The sequence below is a fragment of the Leucopleurus acutus genome (assembly GCF_964270905.1).
Source record: "Leucopleurus acutus genome assembly, chromosome: 4".
Lineage (NCBI taxonomy): Eukaryota > Metazoa > Chordata > Mammalia > Artiodactyla > Delphinidae > Leucopleurus > Leucopleurus acutus.
Window position 1 is genome coordinate 70,587,203 of NC_139146.1, and position 21,943 is coordinate 70,609,145.

The following is a 21,943-nucleotide window of genomic DNA, read 5'->3' on the forward strand; positions in this document are numbered from 1 at the left end:
GATTAGCAGGCATGGTGACATCATATGTCTGACATTGCCTTCATATTTCTTACATGTTAGCTTTTCAGAAGTCATTGACTTACTCCTGTCTATTTACTTTTTTCTCTTTATTCTCAGTTGATCGTATAGAAAAGAAACTCAACTTAGCTCAAAACGACTAAATTTCAAGAAAAACAATCGTCCTTCAAATTGGCAGTTGCTAAGACAGATAACAGGACACAGATATATATCATCATCCCTGAGAGCTGCAGTACTACACCTGATATAGTTGGCATGGTCAGTGCCTACCATTAAAGAAAATATCTCATCGATTAAATTCTTATTCTAAACTTTTAATAAGTCAAACAAAATGAGAGAGTCCTTTATGGGAGGCTGAGAGTCAGCAGTACTAATTTTTTAATTTCTATATGTTTTATTAATCATCTAAGAACCCAAACTATTTAAACTAATTTGAATAGGTCAATAGCTAACCAGTTTTCCTTCTAGAAAGACTTACAGGTTGTGTTACCGATGTTGATAGGACTAAATCATAACAAAGAGTTGGAAATGGGACCGTCCAGCTTGACTGCAGAAGGGGAACTACCTAACTGCTAGACAGAGGCTCCGAGTGACTTTGCCTGAAGTGAGTGCAAATCATCAATAGAAACAATGCAAGGGAGGATGACGGATAGGTCTCGTCTTGCGTGCCAGCTCTAAAACATCAGGAGCGGCTCCCTGGAGAAAGACTGAGATGTGGGGAAGGATTTCTGAGGTTGTATCTGGGCTTGGCAGGTTTAAGTGCGTTGACATCTATGATTTGCACGGAAGGGAGAGTGACACATAATGCTAAGTATTTGGGCTCTACTTTTATAAGTGAAAATGGGAAATGATTGCCAAAGGCCAGGAAGTACCCCATTGTTTTCCAGTTACAAGCTGAAAGGCAAGTGCTCCTGAGGATCCTGACTTACTTTTGTTGCCCATGTGTCCCCAGCCTGTGATATAGCAGTAAGTATCAGGTTCTAATGACTGCTCCGGGCTGGGTAAGCAGACGGGCCGGACGTAGCTCGTTTCATTGATGTCCTCGCTTAGCTCCACTATGCTGATGTCATAGTCTACCACTGCTCGACTGTAGCGAGGATGCAGGATGATGGTTTTCACGAGGCGCATCTGCTTGAACGTTGATGGGTGGTCTAGATTATTGACGCCAAACACCACTTTCCAAACGGCAGCATTCTCTCTCCTAAAATAATAATTCAAGATCTACTGGCGTCTTAAACTCAGATTTAGCTTTTAAAATTTACATTTTATTTTTAAAATATTTACTTATGTAAATAATGGCTCTTTCCATGCCCATCTCCCACGTATTCATATAAGAAGCATTTATATAACCCCTGAGCAATTTGCAAATATTGCACTGTTGTGGAAAGCAGAGCCCATGCTTCCTGAATGGGGCTGTTCTGGAAAATAACACTTGTTCGCCTTGAAAGGCAGGCAGCGTAGTTAATACTTGCTTCATTGAGTGGGAAAGATGACAAAAAGACGTGAAGAGAAAAGAGACAAGAGAAAAAAATGAAAGAGAATGAAAAGCTGAGGCTAAGAGATCCCTCCAAGAAGGAGCCAGGGCTTCAGACATGTCAAGTTTTCAGGGAAGGCTTCTGAAAATTTCAAGCTAGGGGCTTAAAAAGGCCACCCACAACTTCTAATGGGCAGTCTTAGACTTCATTGTTTTTGAAAACTTGTCAGCAATAGTCTAGTCAATTCCACCTTAAAACACTTTTCCACTCGACTTCCAGCACTCTCCAAGTTCCAGAATTTCCTCCCATCTCTGTCTTCTCTGCTGGATGCTCCTCCTCTGCTCTCAGTGTCTATATTGAAGTGCCCCAGGCCGCTGCCTTCAGTCTTCTCATTCTACACTCACCCCCTAGAAGATTTCACCTAGTCCAATGGCTTTAAATGCCACCCATAGCCTTGTACCTCCCAAACATATATCTCCAGCTCCATCCTCTCCCTTGAGCTGCAGACTTGTACATCCAATTATCCACTCACATATTTGCTTGGATATCTGATACTGGCTAAGATTTATGAGTGCTGTGTATGCGGCAATGTTGTTAGCATTCAGAATTCATTGTACAGTTATTTAATATTTATAGCCACCAGTTATGCAGTTGAATCATCTCTCTTATACGCAACAATGATTGCATTAGCAAGTCTTCACTACTCTGCTTTCAAATATATCCTGAATCTTGTTGTTTCTCCCTCTGCCACCACTACAATCCTAATCTCCCAAACATGATGAGCTACTCTCATCTCCCAAATGGTGGCCCTTCTTCTACTCTTCGCCCCTGTAACCCATTCTCCTCACTGTCACAGAGTGATCTTTTTAAAAATAAAATTAGATCAAATTCATTTTCTGCTCATAATTCTCCAAGGACTTCGAATCACACTCAAGACAAACTGTAGACTCCTATCCATGGCCTTCGAGGCCCCACATAGCCTGCTCCATTCGAACCCCAGGGACTTTCTATTTTTGGACATGCCAAGGACATCCACAACTCAGGACTCTTCCCTTTCTGTTCTCTCAGCTCTCACGTGGCTCCCACACTGATTCCTTCTCTTTACCCAGGTCCCAGCTCAAACATCACCACCTCAAAGCTGTCCTCCGTGACTGCCCAGTCTAGGCTTTACCCCATCACTCTCTACTCTTGACCCAGCTTTAATTTTTGTCTCACAGCGCTCATTGATACCAATGATGATATACTTCTTTGTCTGTTCTGTGTCTGGTCCCCAGACTGTAAGTTCTGTGAAGGCAGGGACTTGGCTGGTATTCCCAGGACCTAGTACCTAGCATACATTGGGTTCTTAACATGTACTTGTTTAATGATAGTTCAACAGATGATGTTTCAAAACATGTATTAGGGCTTCCCTGGTGGCGCAGTGGTTGAGAATCTGCCTGCTAATGCAGGGGACATGGGTTCGAGCCCTGGTCTGGGAAGATCCCACATGCCGTGGAGCAACTAGGCCCGTGAGCCACAACTACTGAGCCTACGCATCTGGAGCCTGTGTTCCGCAACAAGAGAGGCCATCACAGTGAGAGGCCCGCGCACCGCAATGAAGAGTGGTCCCCGCTTGCCACAACTAGAGAAAGCCCTTGCACAGAAATGAAGACCCAACACAGCCAAAAATAAAAATAAATTAAAAGAAGGCTCAACATTAAAAAAAAAAAAATTTATTAGTGGCCCACTCCAACCACCTAAGCAAGGTCTATTCATCATCATGGCCTCCACCTCCTCCTACATTCTCAGTTTCTCTTCTCCATAGTGGGCCAGGACCAAAGGTGTAGGCATTTAGTTGACCAGTGTTGGAATGTGGAGCTTTTATTGTAGATATTCCTTTATACTGTGGTGACATGTCAGCCATGCCATCACTGCCCTCATTTGCAAGCTTCCCAACTAAGCTGATTTGACCAGCTAGACCAGTTGTTTTTCAACCCAGGCTGAATACTGAATCATCTGAGGAGCTTTCAAATACTGATTTTCTGGGCATCATCCCATATCAACTGAAAGTTGGGCTGGGGTCTGGGAATTAGTATTTTTAAGAGCTCCCTAGGGAGTCCCTGACAAAAACCCACCCACCCTCTTTTTTTCCTTGGCACGTCGTTCTTCACCATTTTCTCATGCATAGAAAAAATTCAAAACGCTGAGATTTTAGGAGGGTTAGGAAGAAGTATGCAAGGCCAACATTCAACATGTTTTTAGCATTGTTGGATTCCTAGACTGGATTCTACTAAAAGAGTCCTCTATATAGTCCACACATTCCATCCTTTTTCCATTGTAAAAAAAAATAATTTTAGTTCTATCAAAATTGATGTCATATGGAAGCAACCTAAGTGTCCATCAGCAGATGAATGGATAAAGAAGATGTGGTGTATATATATATATGACGGAATACTACCCAGCCATAAAAAAGAATGAGATGTTGTCACTTGCAGCCACATGGATGGACTTGGAGGATATTATGCTAAGTGAAATAAGTCAGACAGAGAAAGACAGATACTATATGATATCATTTATGTGTGGAATATAAAAAATAAACTAGTGAATATAACAGAAAAGAAACAGGCTCACAGATACAGAAAACAAACTAGTGGTTACCAGAGGGGAGAGGGAAGGGGGGGAGGGGCAAGATAGGAGGGGGGTTAAGAGACACAAACTGTATAAAATAAATAAGCTACAAGGATGGATATATATATATATATATATATATATATCCCCGTACAACACGGGGATACAGTCAATTTTTTTATTGAAGTATAGTTGATTTACAATGATTCAGGTGTACAGCAAAGTGATTCATATATATATTATATATATATTCTTTTTCATATTTCTTTTCCATTATAGGTTATTATAAGATAGTGAATATAATAGCCTGTACTATACAGTAGGTTCTTGTTGTATAGTCAATATTTTATAATAACTATAAATGGAGTATAACCTTTAAAAATTGTGAATCACTATGTTGTACACTTGAAACTTATGTAATATTGTACATCAAATATACCTCAATAAAAAAAATTGATGTCACTATTTGAAAATATATATATATATATAACATCTATATATAGAGAAATATATCTATATAGAAATATATAGATACAGATATAGATATAGAACTGGGGATTTCAATAATAATCAAGAAAGACATGATCCCTGCCTATACAAACTTTAGAATTGAGTGAAGATGGACACTTAAAGAAACAATTATAATAAGATTCAGGAAGTGCTGTCTCATGAACGTTACAGGATAAGGTTACAGAAGACTATTTTTCATTAAAGAAAGCCATCACTCAAAGAACATGCCTTTCTTTCTTTCTTTCTTTCTTCCTTCCTTCCTTTCTTTCTGTCTTTCTTCCCTCCCTTCCTTCTTTCCCTCCCTCCCTCCCTTCTTCCCCTCCCTCCCTTCCTCCCTTTTTTCCTTCCCTCCCTCCCTTCCTTCCTCCCTTCCTTCCTCCCTCCCTTCCTTCCTCCCTCCCTCGCTTCTTCCCTTCCTTCCTTCCTCCCTCCCTCCCTTCTTTCCCTCCATCCTTTCCTCCCTCTCTTCCTCCCTCCCTTCCTTCCTTCCTTCCTTCTTTCCCTCCCTCCTTCCCTCTCCCTGTTCCATTTTTCAGTATAGAGGAGTAAGTGCATAACCATCTGAGAAATTCAATACTCACTTGAGATTCTATTGTTTAAGATATTTGAAATCAAACAATTATTGATTTCAAATGTGTCTACCTATTTAATAGCTTCTTGCCTCCAATCAGAGCTACTAAATTTTGGTTTCAAAAAAAATACTCATCTATCTGCTTAAATCACAAGCAGTATGCAGTTGAACACTGCAAATTATTGGTAACAAAATGAAATAGTGTAAACTTTTTGGACTTAATTACTATACTGGGGTTAATCTAATTCTAACAGTAAAACATAAGTATCAATAAAACTGCTAAATGTTATTAACTTGTATTCAGTAGCCTGTTGTGACACAAGCTACTGTCCTTATGGCATTAATATCCACCAAAAGCAAAAAAAAAAAAAAAAAAAAAAAAACAGGAAATTCACATACTTTTTTATATTCAGTAAGGAAACTGTTTGTTCTATTTTCTTTTTTGTTAAGAGTATAAGGGGGAAAATAAAGTCTCATTAAATGTTTTTTCCCAAGTCTGGAAAAAAACAGGAAAAACAATAACCTGTTGTTCAAAAGGGGTACATGAAGTGAGGGAGATGTGTATAAATGGTATATTGGTATATTAAGAATGTTCTAGAAAGAATAAGTCACCCCCATCTGGGTGGAAGCAAAAAGAGGAAAGAAGACTTAGGGCTATATGAAGGCCACATGAATCTAGTTTCAGTAAAAAGTACCCAGTAGAGGAACACATAGGAACAAGCTATGTTCATGTGTGCATTTTAGTGAGGAGTAAATTGGACTACAAAGATAAAAAGCCACGTAGAGCTGCTGAAAATCTTCAGCATCAAGGGGATTTTTTTCTCAGTGCTGTCAGACTTCAAAGCAACAGCAAGGAGGACTGGTGCATCCTTAAAGAAGATTGTGCCAAGATCCTCAGGCTCTGAGAGTGAGGAAGCAGGCAAGGTGAAGCCAGGTGAAAATCCACCAGTAACAATAAAAGTGGCTGAGGAAGATGTTAAGAGACCTTTTTCTCCTTTCATTCTTGCTCTACATAGTATTTCATTACCAGAAATTCTTATTTAATCTGCTTCATGTTTATGCTCCTGTTTTAATGATGAATATACATTATAGATAATGTTGAGATGATATGATTTCAACTTCTAATTCTTCAATTATCACTCTAGAGAGAAAACACAGCTACTTATACACCTCAGATGCATTATGACATCCAGGGAAGTTTATACAGAATTGAAGGCACAATGTCTCTGGACACAATAACCAGTTTCAGTTTGTAATTTGCCACACTCAGCTCTAGTTTAGACATAAATTTGCCACATTTTCACTTAATTCAGCTGGCCAGGTTTAGAGATTTTCTTCTATCTTTATCTTTTCTTAAGAGCACAAAAATTTCCCTTTTTTCACCCTTTCTGATTTTACTTCGAATAACTTATATTTACTATTGATCTTTTTTTCGGAAAATAAAATTAATATTTATAATTAACCCCTGTGATAGAAATCACTAGTTTATAAGACTTACTCCAGAAATGGTACAGCCATGTGGTGACTTGGAAGTAATTTGAAATTTACCATATCTGCACTAAGTAAGGAAATATCACACAAAAGCATCATTTCTGTTCTACAAATCTTAGGAACCTCTTACTTTTAATATTGCATCTGCCCTTGGTATGTTTAAAGAATTCTCTCTAATACATGCAGTGACTAGATTCTAGAATGGGATGACCACAACATAAATGCATAAAGGGGCCGAGTATAAGTCAGTAAGTAGTGGGTGTCAGACCAAAAGACTTGCCCATCTCGAGGGCCATCTGCCTCTCAGCTCCTGCTGATGGCTGTCGTATTGGAATATCCAGTGTGAACTGACCTTCTGATTGTTTCAGGGAAGCCAAAATTCTGGATTTTATGTAAAGTATACACAGTTTGAACTGCTGGCTAAAGTTTTAAAATGTATCTAACAAGCAAAAGAGATCAGAGCTGGATTCTTCTTTTAGTATAAAATCTCTATAGTTTCCAAGTATTTCTACATATCAATTCAATCATCTTCTCACCAATTATGAGGTATAAATAGGAATGCTTATTCCATTTTAGAGAAGAGAAAGCAGTGACTCAGAGCAGATGAGTGACTCGTCTAAAATCACAGAGATACTAAGTGATGGTAGCAGGCCAGAAAGCTAGTCCTTTATGCCCCTACACCACAACCTTTATACTAAACTTCTCTGAAACAAAGAGAAGGGTCCACAGGTATCAACACAAGAATCAGGTACTGGCCACAGAGGGCAAAGCATGCAGGATGAGTGGAGACTGACTGGTGAGTGATAGGATGGCAGACAGAAGGAAGATACCTTCTCTTTCCTGAATGTATCCCCCAGATATGATGGGGAACTAGCCACCACTAATGAAATTACAGAAAGTGAGCAATTCTATTATCCCAGGGTCCAAAAAAGCTACAGAATGGATAGTCAGATACACATCCTAGAGCTTAGAGAATCAGATTTAAGAATGTTTTGGAAAAAAGATAGGACAATGTGTCCAGACACTCTTAAAACAAGTACGGCTAAACAGAGATGGGAGAGTTTGAGTTCCAAATTCTGATTTACCATCACAAATGACTGCAGTAAGAAAATGAAGAATCATCCAAAAAGTAAATGTTACAACATAAGAATCTCAGATCTTTCAAACTGTAAAGTTTATCACAGAATAGTGGCAAGAAACTGTAGCAATTGTCAAAAAGTCTTAGTCATAGAACCCTCCTACACTGTTGGTGGGAATGTAAATTGGTACAGCCACTATGGAGAGCAATATGGAGGTTCCTTAAGAAACTAAAAATAGAGCTACCATATGATCCTGTAGTCTCACTCCTGGACATATATCCAGAGAAAACCATAATTTGAAAAGATACATGCACCCCAATGTTCATTGCAGCACTATTTACAATAGCCAACACATGGAAGCAACCTAAATGTCCATTGACAGATGAATGGATAAAGAAGATGTGGGGTGTATGTACATACACACACACACACACACACACACACACACACACACACACACACAATGGAATATTACTCCGCCATAAAAAAGAATGAAAGAATGCCACTTGCAGCAACATGGATCGACCAAGAGATTATCATACTAAGTAAAGTCAGACAGAGAAAGACAAATATGATATCACTTATATACGGAATCTTAAAAAAATGATACAAATGAACTTATATACAAAACAGAAATAGACTCACAGACATAGAAAACAAAATTATGGTTACAAAAGGGGAAAGGGGGGAAGGAATAAATTAGGAGTTTGGGATTAACATATACACACTACTATATTTAAAAAGATAACCAACAAGGACCTACTGTATAGCACAGGGAACTAAACTCATTATTTTGTAATAACCTATAATGGAAAAGAATCTGAAAATCTATATCTATATATATAACCGAATCATTCTGCTGTATACCTGAAACTAACACAACCCTGTAAATCACTGTACTTCAATAAATTTTTTTTTTCTGTGGCCATGCTCTGTGGCTTGCAGGATCTTAGTTCCCTGACCAGGGATCAAACCCAGACCCCTGGTAACAACTGGACCACCAGGGAAATCCCTATACTTCAATCAATCAATCAGTCAATAGAAAAAAAGCAGGAAAAATAAAAATGGCTTCTCAGCAAAATTATGTGTGGGAAGAACAAGAAGAGGATTTCTATCTGGGGCAAATAATTTAATATAGTAGTCAACTAAGACAAAGCTGAACTATTTAAACTTTCCTTTACTTCTAATATCTCCATTCAAGGAGAATGGTCTCCAGGCAACATCCAAAAGACTCATCTTCCATGTGATAAAACTTATAAGTGCTTAATACATTGAAATGTTGAGTTGATGTCTGGTCTAAGATATGGGAGGGGTCAGTAAAAGATCACTGACCTTCTGCAGAGGAGTTAACATTTCTAGTTCCAGAGAAATTATAGTTCTAACTACTAAAAGAACTACAGATGTCATCACTAACACCGAGAAGGGGCTGGTTAGTCAGTTAACAAATATTTGATTGGTTGCTATATTCCTTGCTGAAAGAATTGAAAATACAGAGGTGAGGAAAACAGACAGGGTTCATGCCCTCATAGAGCTTTCATCCTACTGGGCTAGCCAAATATATATATAAACAAATAAGATTATCTCTGGTAATTAGGAGGGGGAAAAATAGCATAATGTGATAGACAGATGACTGATGGGGGGGGTCATTTTAGCTAGGATGGTTAGGGCAGGCCTTTGACAAAGTGACACTTAAATTGAGACTTGAATGAGGGGAAGGAGGCAATTTTGTGACTCCATAGGAGGGTTCCAAACTGCAGAAGCAGCAAGTAGAAAGGTCCTAAGGCAGGAATGAGATTGGGGGATTTCAGGGACAGAAAGGCTACATGTTGGGAGCCCAATAAGTGATGAGAGAATAGGGGGAGATGCAAAGAGGTAGGACTAGATATTTAAAGGCTACGATGAGAAATCTTATTCTTGTTACGATGAGAAGCTGTTGTACAGTTTTAAAACAGGTGGTGACATGGTATGATTTACATTTTAGAAAGATCACTGTCTCACTGTGTGTAGAATAGACAATAAGTGAACAAGAGAGTAGTCTAAAAAAAAACAGATAGGAAACTGTTTTAAAAGTTGTTATGGATTGATTGTGTCCCCCTGTAAAATTCATATATTGAAATCCTAATCCCCAATATATCAGAACAAGATCTTATTTGGAGATAAGGTCTTTACAGAGGTAATCAACTTAAACTGAGGCCAGTATGGTGAGCCCTAATCCAATATGACTGGGTATCCTCATGAAAAGGGGAAACTTGGAGACAGCCATGCACACAAAGGGTGAAGATGAAGACAAAGATCAGAATTAGGCTTCTATAGGCCAAGAATGCCCAAGATTGCCGGCAAAACACCAGAATCCAAGCGAGAGGCATTCTCTCTCACAGCCCTCACAAGGAACCAACCATCCCAATACCCTGACCTTAGACTTCTAGCCTCCAGAACTGTAAGACAATAAACTTCTTGGCTTGTTGAAGCCACAGAATTTGTGGTACCTTGTTATGGCTGCCCTAGGAAGCTAATACAATAATCCAGACCTGATATGATGGTAGTCTGGATTAGGATTATAGCATAAAGATGATGACAGGCAGTTGGGGTCAAGCTATATATACATATATATATATATATATATATATTTTGTGTGTGTGTGTGTGTGTGTGTGCCGTACGCAGGCCTCTCACTGTTGTGGCCTCTCCCGTTGCGGGGCACAGGCTCCGGACGCGCAGGCTCAGCGGCCCAGCCACTCTGCGGCGTGTGGGATCTTCCCAGACCGGGGCATGAACCCGTGTCCCCTGCATCGGCAGGCGGACTCTCAACCACTGCGCCACCAGGGAAGCCCCAAGCTATATTTTGAAAGAAGATCCTACAGAACTTACTGCTAGAGTAAAAGTGAGAGGAATTAAGGATGACTCCCAGGTTTGCATTAGCAAACCAATGGATAAGGATGCCTCTTACTGAGATGGGGAAGGTTTGTGAAGCACACAATTATTTGCTCAGTGGGAGAGAAGAGGAATCAAGTTTTGTTCTGGCCATGTAAAGTAGAATGTTTATTACACATTCAAATGGACACTTCCTCTAAGCATTTAAATATGTTTGAGGTTGGTGGGTTGGGAGAAAATCTGGGCTGTGCTAGAGATATAAATTTGGAAGTTATGAATAAATATTTGATATTCATATCAATATTTGATATTCATATCTGTTCAAATATAGACAAGCATTTGAAACCATGTGATTAGATGATTGTAGACAGATAAGAAAGCCAAGAATTAGGTCCTTATCTGATCATGGGCTGCTATAACAAACTATCATAGACTGAGTGGCTTAAACAACGGTTATTTCTCATAGTTGTTGAGGCTCAAAGTCAAAGATTAGGGCACTAGCATGGTCAGGGTCTGGTGAAGATCCCCTTCCTCGTTTACAGATGGTGGTCTTATTGTTGTATTGTTACATGGCAGAGGGAGAGAGGGTAAGCATTCTTCCTCTTCTTATACGGACACTCATCCCAACATGGGTTTCACCCTCATGACCTCATGACCTCTCAAGGGCCCCACCTCCTAAGAGCACCTTATTAGGGGTTAGATTTTCAACATGTGGAAATTAGGGGGACACAACTGTGCAGTCCACAACACACCTGGAGAACTAAAACATTTAGTGGCCTAAAAGAGGAGAAGCTGCAAAAAAAGAAAGAGAAGGGTAGGTCAGTGACATAAGAATTTTTTTTGTTATTTTAAAAGAATAGTGAAGGAAGTATTTTAAGAAGGATGTAGTAATCAGATACTAGGGAGGGTTCCAGTGAGTTAGAAACTGAAAATCCACCATTGGATTTGGCAAGATGGAAGTCACTAAAGACTTTGGTAAGTGTCATTTCTGTAGTGGCCTTGATGACAACCCAACTGGAGTGACCTGAGGGGAATACAGGAAGTGTAAAAGTGGAGACAGTGACTGTAGGAAACTCTTTTAGGAGTTTTACTGTGAGTACTAGCCAAAATGGGCCAAGAATTGAAGAGGGATGTGAAGTCAAGAGAAGGGGGTTTAAGTTGGTGACACTAAGGCATGTTTGCTGAAGGGAATGATCCAGCAAAAAGAGAGAAATTGACGAAAAATAGAAATGATGATTTTAAAATAAAGTCTTTGATGGAATAAAGACACAGACCTACTAGAGAATGGACTTGAGGATATGGGGAGGGAGAAGGGTAAGCTGTGACAAAGTGAGAGAGTGGCATGGACATATATACACTACCAAACGTAAAATAGATAGCTAGTGGGAAGCAGCCGCATGGCACAGGGAGATCAGCTTGGTGCTCTGTGACCACCTAGAGGGGTGGGATAGGGAGGGTGGGAGGGAGGGAGATGCAAGAGGGAAGAGATATGGGAACATATGTATATGTATAACTGATTCACTTTGTTATAAAGCAGAAACTAACACACCATTGTAAAGCAATTATGCTCCAATAAAGATGTTAAAAAAAATAAATGCATCTAAAATAAAGTCTTTGAAAGATGAATGGACATGTGATTGTCCTTAAAAAGGAGCAAGGACACATCCTCCACCATAACTCAAGGGAAAGGAGGGAACGTGGCCACAGATACAGGTAATTTGTTGGAATTAGGGGTGAGACAAGGTAAAACATATAATGATGTCTATTTTCTTCATAAAGAATGAGGTGAGACCAGAGAAGGGTGAAGGAGGTTTGGGGAGACAGGAGAAGATGTCAAATAGTTGAGGATGGAAAAGTGGCTTTACTGTGAACATATACTGGATGGGTGCCATATTGTTAGATGCTCATTTGAGATTCATGATCATACATTTGACATGAGCTCAGTTAGCAGTCTGGGGTGTGATATTCGCCAGCGATGACCAGCCGTTCAGGCGTAGGTGCAGAGTACGTGGATAGTTGCAGGACAAGAAGAAACAAGTAAGTAACTACAAAGATTAGAAGGGGAAGAACTCCCAGTTTCTGTGAGCCCCCAAAACTATGGGAATTGGCCTAACGTTTAGGCCAACTGCTGGCTACATCCTAGAACCAGACATTTTTCCACTGGAGCAGTGAGGATGCAGAGAATGCCTCCTTAGGGGGCAGGGCAGTGGGGAGCATGGAGTCAGGTCAGGGTCACCACAATTGCTCACTCACCGGTGGTGCTGGAAAAAAGCACCCCAGGGGAGGTATGGATTCAAAATGGAGAATTCCTATTTTAGTGGACATTAGTACTTGATGGGAATGGATCAAATCTCTCAAGTCGACAGAACGGAAAGAAAACATTGCAAATGAATGGCATGGTTTATATGCACCTAGAAGATAAAGAAGTAACCATAAGAACACGACATGGGCTCAGTAATAAAACGTCAGACCAAACCTCTCACTTCTTTTCCTGACTGTATTAAAAGACTGTTAGATCAGTACAGGTGGGTAAGTCAATGTTTTTTTCCGTGGAGAATGAGAAAGGGAGCTGTCCAGAAATAGGTGAAAAAGTTATTGAGTAATATTAAGGGTCCAATGGATGCTGAAAGTCAGGCATGACACTAATCTGCATCCTTGGGTAATGTTCTCCTCAGTTCGGAAGAGCATGAAAATAGGATTGAAAACGTGCTCTTCACATTGACTCTTAGTTGGAGGTCTGCGTGGTGTGTATGGCAGAAAGATCTAGGGGCGAAGAAGTTGAAGGTCCTGGTGAGAGGACTGACGTGATGATCCCAGTGCACTAGGTTACCTGGGGAAAGAAACCAGATGAGGAGGAGACAGATGGGCTGAGACAATAGGAGGAGATGCGCAGACAAGCAAACACAAGTCTTGTTGGAGTGAAGAGCTGGTGTGGTAGAAATCAAGACATGGGTGACCTGGCAGGGTTAAGGGTTGTGATCATATAGTAAAAGGATAGTTTTTCACGCAAATTTCCTGGAGAGGAATCAGACACTTCTTATAATCACTAGTTGTGTGCCAACCTAGGAAGTTCATCCTTAAGTCTCTTGGAGGTGAAAGAAGGCAGGGAAATTGCTTGTTAAATTACCCCTGAAACTCAAGGTCTTTCTCCCTTAGAGCTGTGGAAGTTGAATTGTTACCATGGCATCTGGGACTTCATCTGATCAACTTAGTACCTCATGTCTTCAATTTTCCTTTGGGATTTTTAAATACCTCTCCATGCAGGAGCAAGACATGTCCTTTTTTCCCACGAATATAATTAAAAGAGACAGGCTTGCAAAGAACTACAGATGGGTCACACTGGCCCTTGCCAAAGTATGGAATCAGGATATGAAGTAAATCCCATTAATTGCAGCAATTGATGGATCCTACAGAGAGTAAGGCTTACGATTAGAGGTTCTCAGAAGTTTTCAGGGCCACTGGAAAGATTGTAAAATAGAACCAAAGTTATTAGCACATATTCAAGCAAAGACTTGTTTGAAGTTGGGCAATTTTTAACTTCTTATGGATAGGCCAGGCCCCACTTGACAGTTCTGTGAAGTCTAATGTTCCATGAAATTTTACCAGGGCCTTTGATAGAATATCCATTTCCTTAATTATAAACACATTTCTTCTCTATTGCAAGGTTTCTCCTTAACTTCACAGATCTGTCAGTGAAAGACAAAACTTGGATACCACATATGGAAATGACAAAAGTGGTGCATGAACTGGATGAATTAGCATATAAAGGGTGTTATTCCCTTAAAGAGCTGTTGGATTCATTTAGGTAATCGTCTTTTGATAAATGTACTCTTGCTAGTACAATCTTCTGCTTATCATGGAGTTATAAATCAGAACTGGAAAAGACATCTGGAAACATCTGGCCCCTTCCAAAGCAATAACATTGCAATGTATTTCCTGACATACTACACAGACTCTTCCAATCATTTGGGGTCATTCTTACACATTAAAAGTTCTCAAGAGGAGGTTCTGGTTTGATTTTTTACATTATATTTCCCCCAAAAGAGCAATCAAATAGCTAGATATACATATTTCCATTTTATAATCACTTCTCTTATTCTAATTACTTGTTTAAATGTCTGTCTCCTCACTAGGTTAGCATTCCAAGAAAGGAAACATATATTCATTTCTTTAACTCCCATATGGAGATGAATATACGTTCTGGGACTCTATTCTGTAGAAACAAGAGTAACAATAGGTGAATAGCTTTGCATAAGAAGATGTATTGCAGTGTTGTTAAAGTGATAGCAAACTGGAACTAACGTGAATGTCCATCAACTGGGGAATAATAAAAATGTATGGTGAATCTCTATGATGGAATATCATTTAGCTTTGAAAAAGAATGAGCTAGAGCTACATCAATTGACTTGGAGGGGATGTCCATTATATACTGCTACATGAGAAAAGCAACTTACAAACAGAAGTATAGCGTGTGATTTCAAATTGTAAAAATAAATGACACCCTGTGAAAAATATGTGTTTATAGCTGTGGAGGAACAATCACTAGGGGTGACCTTGAGGATGATGAGAAAGTAAAGGAGAGAGAGTATGGAAGGAGATAAAAATTGAGCTAGCAAAATGAAAAAATATTCATGCCATAATGCTAAGGGAAAAGTCAGAATGCATGTTTTTTTTTGTTGTTGCTCTTTTATTTATTTTTGGCTGCATTGGGCCTTCATTGCTGTGCGCAGGCTTTCTCTAGTTGCAGTGAGTGGGGGCTACTCTCCATTGTAGTGCGTGGGCTTCTCATTGCGGTGGCTTCTCTTGTTGTGGAGCATGGGCTCTAGGCACACGGGCTTCAGTAGCTGTGGCTCGCGGGCTCTAGAGCACAGGCTCAGTAGTGGCGCATGGACTTAGTTGCTCCGCTGCATGTGGGATCTTCCCGGACCGGGGCTCGAACCCGTGTCCCCTGCATTGGCAGGCGGATTCTTAACCACTGTGCCACCAGGGAAGTCCCTGAATGCATGTTTTTAGTAATGATATTTTAAAAAGAAAAATTTACCTTTATTGATGTCTTACTGATTGGTATCAGGCATGGTTCTTAAGGTTTTACATAGCGCTCTCACTTGATGCCTGCACCAACCCTGTGAGGTAGGGACTGTTATTTCCCTCATTTCATATATGAGGAAACTTGGCCCAGAGAAGTTCATAAATTGACACAGAAAGTGGCAAAGCTGAGAGAAAATAATAATAGACAAAGAGGCAAAAAAATGAAATTGCACTTTTTTCTACAAATTAACCTGGTAAAATGAAAATAATTTAATGAGGTGATAGAACTGTGAGTTATTTGTGTTAAATTTTTGCTATTATTTATTATTACTTTTAAATAAAGTAAAATTATTAAAAATAAAAAGAAGAAAATGGGAAGTATGGTGGTTTTTCAAACATGTCCTCAAATACTTTGCCACTCCTCTCGCTGACAGAAGAGTTCTATGTTTCTTCCCTTTGAATCTGGGTGGGGCTGTGACAGCTCTGACCAACTCCATAGTGTAAGCAATGTTGTGCGTCTCTGGAGGCTGGATCAAAAAAGGCTTCCTCCTGGCTCCCTATTTGGGACTCTCACTTTGAGGGATGCTAGCTACCAAGCTGTGAGTCTCACTTGGAGAGAAACAAATGCCCCTGCCAACAGACAGCATCCACTGCCAGCCTTCAGGTAGTGCCAGCCCCTAGAACCTTAGTACCTTCCAGCAGAGTCCCCAGACGTTGCTGAGCAGAGACAAACCACAAGCTATTTCCTGTCTAGATGTCTAATCTCCAGAATCTTCCATGGGCATAAAAAATGGTTGTTGTTTGTTGTTGTTATTTTGTTATTTTTTGGTTAGGAGTCTTTTTTTTTTTTTTGCTCCTAAATTATACAACAACAGTCGAAATAGATGAGGACCTTCTGCAGTGATGTTTGTCAACTTGGGGTAGGGTTCCCCTTGGTCTTATTTTTCTGCTCCCTTTAGGTATTTTGCGATGATTAATTTTATGTGCCAAGTGGCTGGACCATGGCGCCCCAATATTTGGCCAAACATTTTTCTGGATGTTTCTGTGAAGGTGTTTTTTTGGAAGAGATTAGCATTCAAAATGGTGGACTATTAGTAAAGCAGGTTACCCTCCATAATGTGGGTGGGCCTTACCCAATCAGTTGTAGACTTTCATAGAGCCAAGACTGATCTCCCCAGGGCAAGAAGGAGTTTTGCCAGCATGCTGCCTTTGGACTTGAACTGCAGCTCCTCCCTGAGTCTCCAGCCTGCCTGCCACCCCATCAGACTTTAGACTCACCAAGCCTCCAGGAATGTTTGCCAATTCCTGGAAAACTCTTTCTCTCTCTCTCATTGGTCTGTTTCTCTGGACAGCCCTGACTAACACACATATTATACTTTTCACTCTACTTCCCAAACTCCTCACCAATTCCTCCAGCATCCTAACCTCACTGTAGTATCTATGTAACTCAGCTCTGTTTAACTTCATATGCATTTGATGTATTTAAGAGGGCTAGAAAAGAGACTAAAGCTGGCTACAGAGTCAATCTTCTAAACTTCTTCCTCTTCCTCCCTCCTTAGGACATAAATCATAAGCAATATACATCTGTTGCCAATAAATGAGCAACACCTATATAGGATGATAACACCAAGGGTAGAAAAATCTAAGCAGATAAGGACCTGGGAAGGAGATCAACTGTGGATTTTGCACTGAGTTACAGAATGGCATATGGGCATATATGCTGAGAAAACCATAATTCAAAAAGAGTCATGTACCAAAATGTTCATTGCAGCTCTATTTACAATAGCCAGGACAGGGAAGCAACCTAAGTGTCCATCGACAGATGAATGGATAAAGAAGATGTGGCACATATATACAATGGAATATTACTCAGCCATAAAAAGAAACGAAATTGAGGTATCTGTAGTGAGGTGGATGGACCTACAGTCTGTCATATAGAGTGAAGTAAGTCAGAAAGAGAAAAACAAATACCATACGCCAACACATATATATGGAAACTAAGGGGAAAAAAAAAGTTCATGAAGAACCTAGGGACAAGTCAGGAATAAAGACACAGACCTACTAGAGAATGGACCTGAGGATACGGGGAGGGCGAAGGGTAAGTTGTGACAAAGTGAGAGAGAGGCATGGACATATATACACTACCAAATGTAAAATAGATAGCTAGTGGGAAGCAGCAGCATAGCACAGGGAGATCAGCTCGGTGCTTTGTGACCACCTAGATGGGTGGGATAGGGAGGGTGGGAGGGAGGGAGACGCAAGAGGGAAGAGATATGGGAACATATGTATATGTATAACTGATTCACTTTGTTATAAAGCAGAAACTAACACACCATTGTAGAGCAATTATACTCCAATAAAGATGTTAAAAAAAAAAATACCCAAGTGACAAAATGATCAGGCAAAGCAAAAGAAAAGGTGCAGCTTACCCCTCGAAGCAGTGGGCGACTGTCAGAACCCACTTCTTGGCAATGAGGACACAGCCACAAATGTGACCACTGGGTTCACTCTGCAGGGAACACTGCCAGGGCCACCTTCCTGGGCGACTCGTCCGACCCCCAAGGATCCTCTTGTTCATTCGGGCAGCAGGGCGGCGCCCACAGTCTACCAAGGAGCAGGAAACAGTATGTGACTCACTACCAAAACCAGCTAGATGCTTGCATCTTTGCTGTCACGTACAAGTGATCATTTTTTCCCTTGAGCCAATCCAGTTAAATTAAGTTCATATCCCATTGTTACACCACTAATTCGCTCACCTTGTTTAGTACATAGAAGAGAAATCTTACTTCTGCTGTGACAGGACTGCCTAGATTTGGAAACATAAAATGGCATAATATTCAGTTACATATTTATCGTTCACTTCAAACACTTTACCAGTGAAAGGCAAGAAATAGCTTATACTTAACTCAGGAATTCTCAAGGCAGGGCTGTGGTCAGATATCACCTTAGAGGTGGAGGTATATGAAGGAGGTACTTTTTTTAAGTGTATTTAATATCATCATTATACACTTTCACATTTGTGGGAAGAGAAACTATTGTTAGCAAAGGTTCCCACATCATCTTGGCTGGTGGCACCACCCATAATACTGACTCAATGATTTTCAAAGTAGGGAGAGGAAAAGGAAAGGCATTAGTCTGCTTCCCAGAATGTATGGTGAGGAGGGAGCATATCAGACTTTTATGCTTATGGAGAGGACATGTATGTCCAAAAGAAGCTGAGAAATAGCTTGAGAGAAAAGAAATATTGCTTCAGAAAGTTAGAGAACAGAGAAAGGAATTGAATATTTAGACTAGAAAAGAATCTTGAGACTTTTTTTATTATCTTTTCTTTAAGTTGAAATATAGTTGATTTACAATATTGTGTTAGTTTCAGGTATACACATAGTGATTCAGTTTTTTTCTGATTATATTCCATTATAGGTTATTATAAGATATTGAATATAATTTCCCATACTATACAGTAAATCTTTATTGCTTATCTGTTTTATGTATACTAGCCTGTATCTGTTAATCCCATACTCCTAATTTGTCCCTCCCTCCATCCGTTTCCCCTTTGGTAACCATATATTTGTTTTCTATGTTACTGAGACTTTCAATGTTAAACTGTGTATCTATGATTAGCTGACAGGACGAAGGGGATTAAATTCATCCCATGTAACTCTAGATGGCAGGATCAGAATCAGTAGGGAGAACTTATAGAAAGAGTGCATTCAGGAAAGGAAGAACTTTCTAAAAATTAGAGTTTAGCTTTGAAGGCAAGAACATGGTTTAAGCATCTATCAATGTGGCTGCACAAGAGAATTCAGCTGAGGGTACACTAAGTTTTAACCACAAAGTCTCTTCCAAGCATTTATTCACAATGCAAATTTAAAAGAAAAAAAAACATGTTGGGACTGTCAAAAATACTATGACATGCTTAGAATCCTAGATATGTCAGAAGAAAGAAAAACAACCCTATGTCATTTCCACATTCCTTTTTGAAGATCTACTGTATTTCCATTTCTTGCTAAATTTGCATGGGGATATGTGTATACAATAAATTATATAATACAGAAAAAGCACATTTGTGTTTTGCCTTCTCACAACCTGAAGTCGTATCTCCTCCTCACTCTCTATTTCGTTATCCTTAGTTTGTTTGTAACACTTCCAAATATCTGAAATTCATTTTGTTTATTACTAGCTTAGAGTCTCTCTGTCCAGCTCTACAATGTATGTTTCCTGAGACCACGGTCCTTGGCCTCCTCATCCACTTCTACATCCCCGCAGAGCTTAACAATGAACCCAGCATAGAAGAGAGATACAAATAATTAGCTGTTATTTGTTAGATCTTAAAGTCATAGCTTTTAGGAATAGGAAAAGATCAAAGACTATGTGTCTCAACTCTTATTTTAAAGGAAATTGTGGTTTATAGGATCACACATCTAGTTAGCAAGCCAGGACTAGAACAGGTCCACCAACTCCCAACTTAGAATGAGTTTATCTATCTATCTATCTATCTATCTATCTATCTATCTATCTATCTATCTGACCTGAAAGGGATTTTCTGGCAGTCCCAGTTTGGGGAAACAAATCACTGTTGAAAGACTCAGGTCATTGGAGGAAGTGCTTCAGTTGACAACTATTCAGAAATTTGGTTGCAAGTTTGGTCTATGGGGAAAATGTCAAGACATTCTGAAGAGAAATGGCCCACCTTTAGTTTTACTCTTTAGAATTCTTATGTACTGATTTCTCTAACATTTGTTAAAAGCTTTGGAGTCAGATAAACTTGGTTTGAGTTCAGAGACTATCACTTATCATCTGTGAGCTGTGAATTTTGAGCAAGTTATTTAAATACTCTATAGCTATGTCCCTATAATGTAACAAGCACTAAATGAGTGTTAATTCCCTCAATTTACTTTTCTCCTGCACCCCTACCCAAGATGAGGGAGGCAATGTTGCCATGATTTTTTAGGGGAAATTTTTCAGAAGTGTATTTTCAAGGTTACTTGATTATAATTTTATTTTGTGTCTGTTTTTTCCTCAGGCTCTCCAAGTTTTATCAGTTGCCATTATTTCAATTTCTTCTGTTGACTAGTCCCATGTAACATCTGTAGAAAGTGTAGATATTAAGAATTTATTTTTAATAGGATGTGAAAAAAACTCCAAGATTAGAACCCAAGCTCCTCCTCCTTAACCACGATAGTTTCTGCAATCATCATTAAAGAAAAATGTAATTAGCCAAGAGAAAAAGATCTATGTCTACAAAGAAGAAAAAAAGCCAAATGATGTCGAAATATAAAGGCCCATAGCTATTCTATGGAAGCTCTTTTTTGATGTGACAAATGTGGATTATCTTAAATTAGAAACAGAAGAAGGGCCCTGATGATGGATGTTTGCTCCATAATCCACTCCACACAGCTCTAGTGATGGGTGTCTTACCCTTTTACCAGTAGTTCATGCAAAGTGGTCCCATTAAGGCTTTCCCAGTCGGAGTGCAATGTCAGCCACTGCTGGTCTCGCTCCTGTTCCTGTATCACTTTGGTCACAGATGGTTCTCTGATAGAAGGGCAAATACCAGATAAATATTCAAAGTACAATGACCTTTGACCAGGCGATATCATTATTTAGCACTTACTCTCTTATAAAAAGAAGCATTAAATTATCAGCCAATATTTCAAGAGGGGGATTAGTATTGGAAGAAGTTTGGCATGTAATGTGATCAGCAAGAGGGGAAGTTACTAAAAGTATCCTGAAGCAACAAACGTCCACACTGTTACAGCTATTTTAGTCATTCTCTCTGCTGACATGTATTTGAACTTTGCGAGGTGTCGGAATTCTAACATATACGACGTGGAAGTTCCAATACCTAAAAAACAAGAGCAACTTTAGTCAGGGATCAAAAGTAAAATAAAATTTATCTGCCTGGAGTATTTTTTCCTTCACTTTTCTTGCCCAATGTATTCCTGCAATAAAGCGATACCTTAAAATAAATAATAAGTAAAGAGAATCAATGGCCATGTAGTGTCTGTTCAGACAGTACAAAACTGTAAGCGGAATTTTTTCAACATACTGCAGAATCTTTATGCACTAAAAATTAGGAAGGTCTCTAGGAAGTAGAGACAGGAGTTAGACAACATCATTTTGCTGTTTACCCATATTCTCACTCAAACTCTACCAGTACTTTCCTATCAATGTCTCATTCAATCATCAAATAAATATGCTTGTACCCAAGATTTAAAACCTTAGGTTTCAAAAGTGTTTGCGTTTTTGTGTAAAATATCCTATTCCTCATGAAATAACTGGTTTACTTAGGCA

At 39.4% G+C, this 21,943-nt stretch overlaps 1 protein-coding gene across 1 annotated transcript in view; it reads right to left on the reverse strand.

The window, feature by feature from the left end:
- Positions 1–21,943, reverse strand: part of CORIN (corin, serine peptidase) — a gene marked incomplete at its 5' end in the record, with an annotated part of 265,153 nt that overhangs the window by 17,425 nt on the left and 225,785 nt on the right. Inside the window, 4 exon segments of the mRNA XM_082837777.1 lie at positions 948–1,219; positions 18,079–18,253; positions 18,406–18,455; positions 21,068–21,184. Of these exon segments, the coding sequence (XP_082693903.1) occupies positions 948–1,219; positions 18,079–18,253; positions 18,406–18,455; positions 21,068–21,184 (614 nt within the window).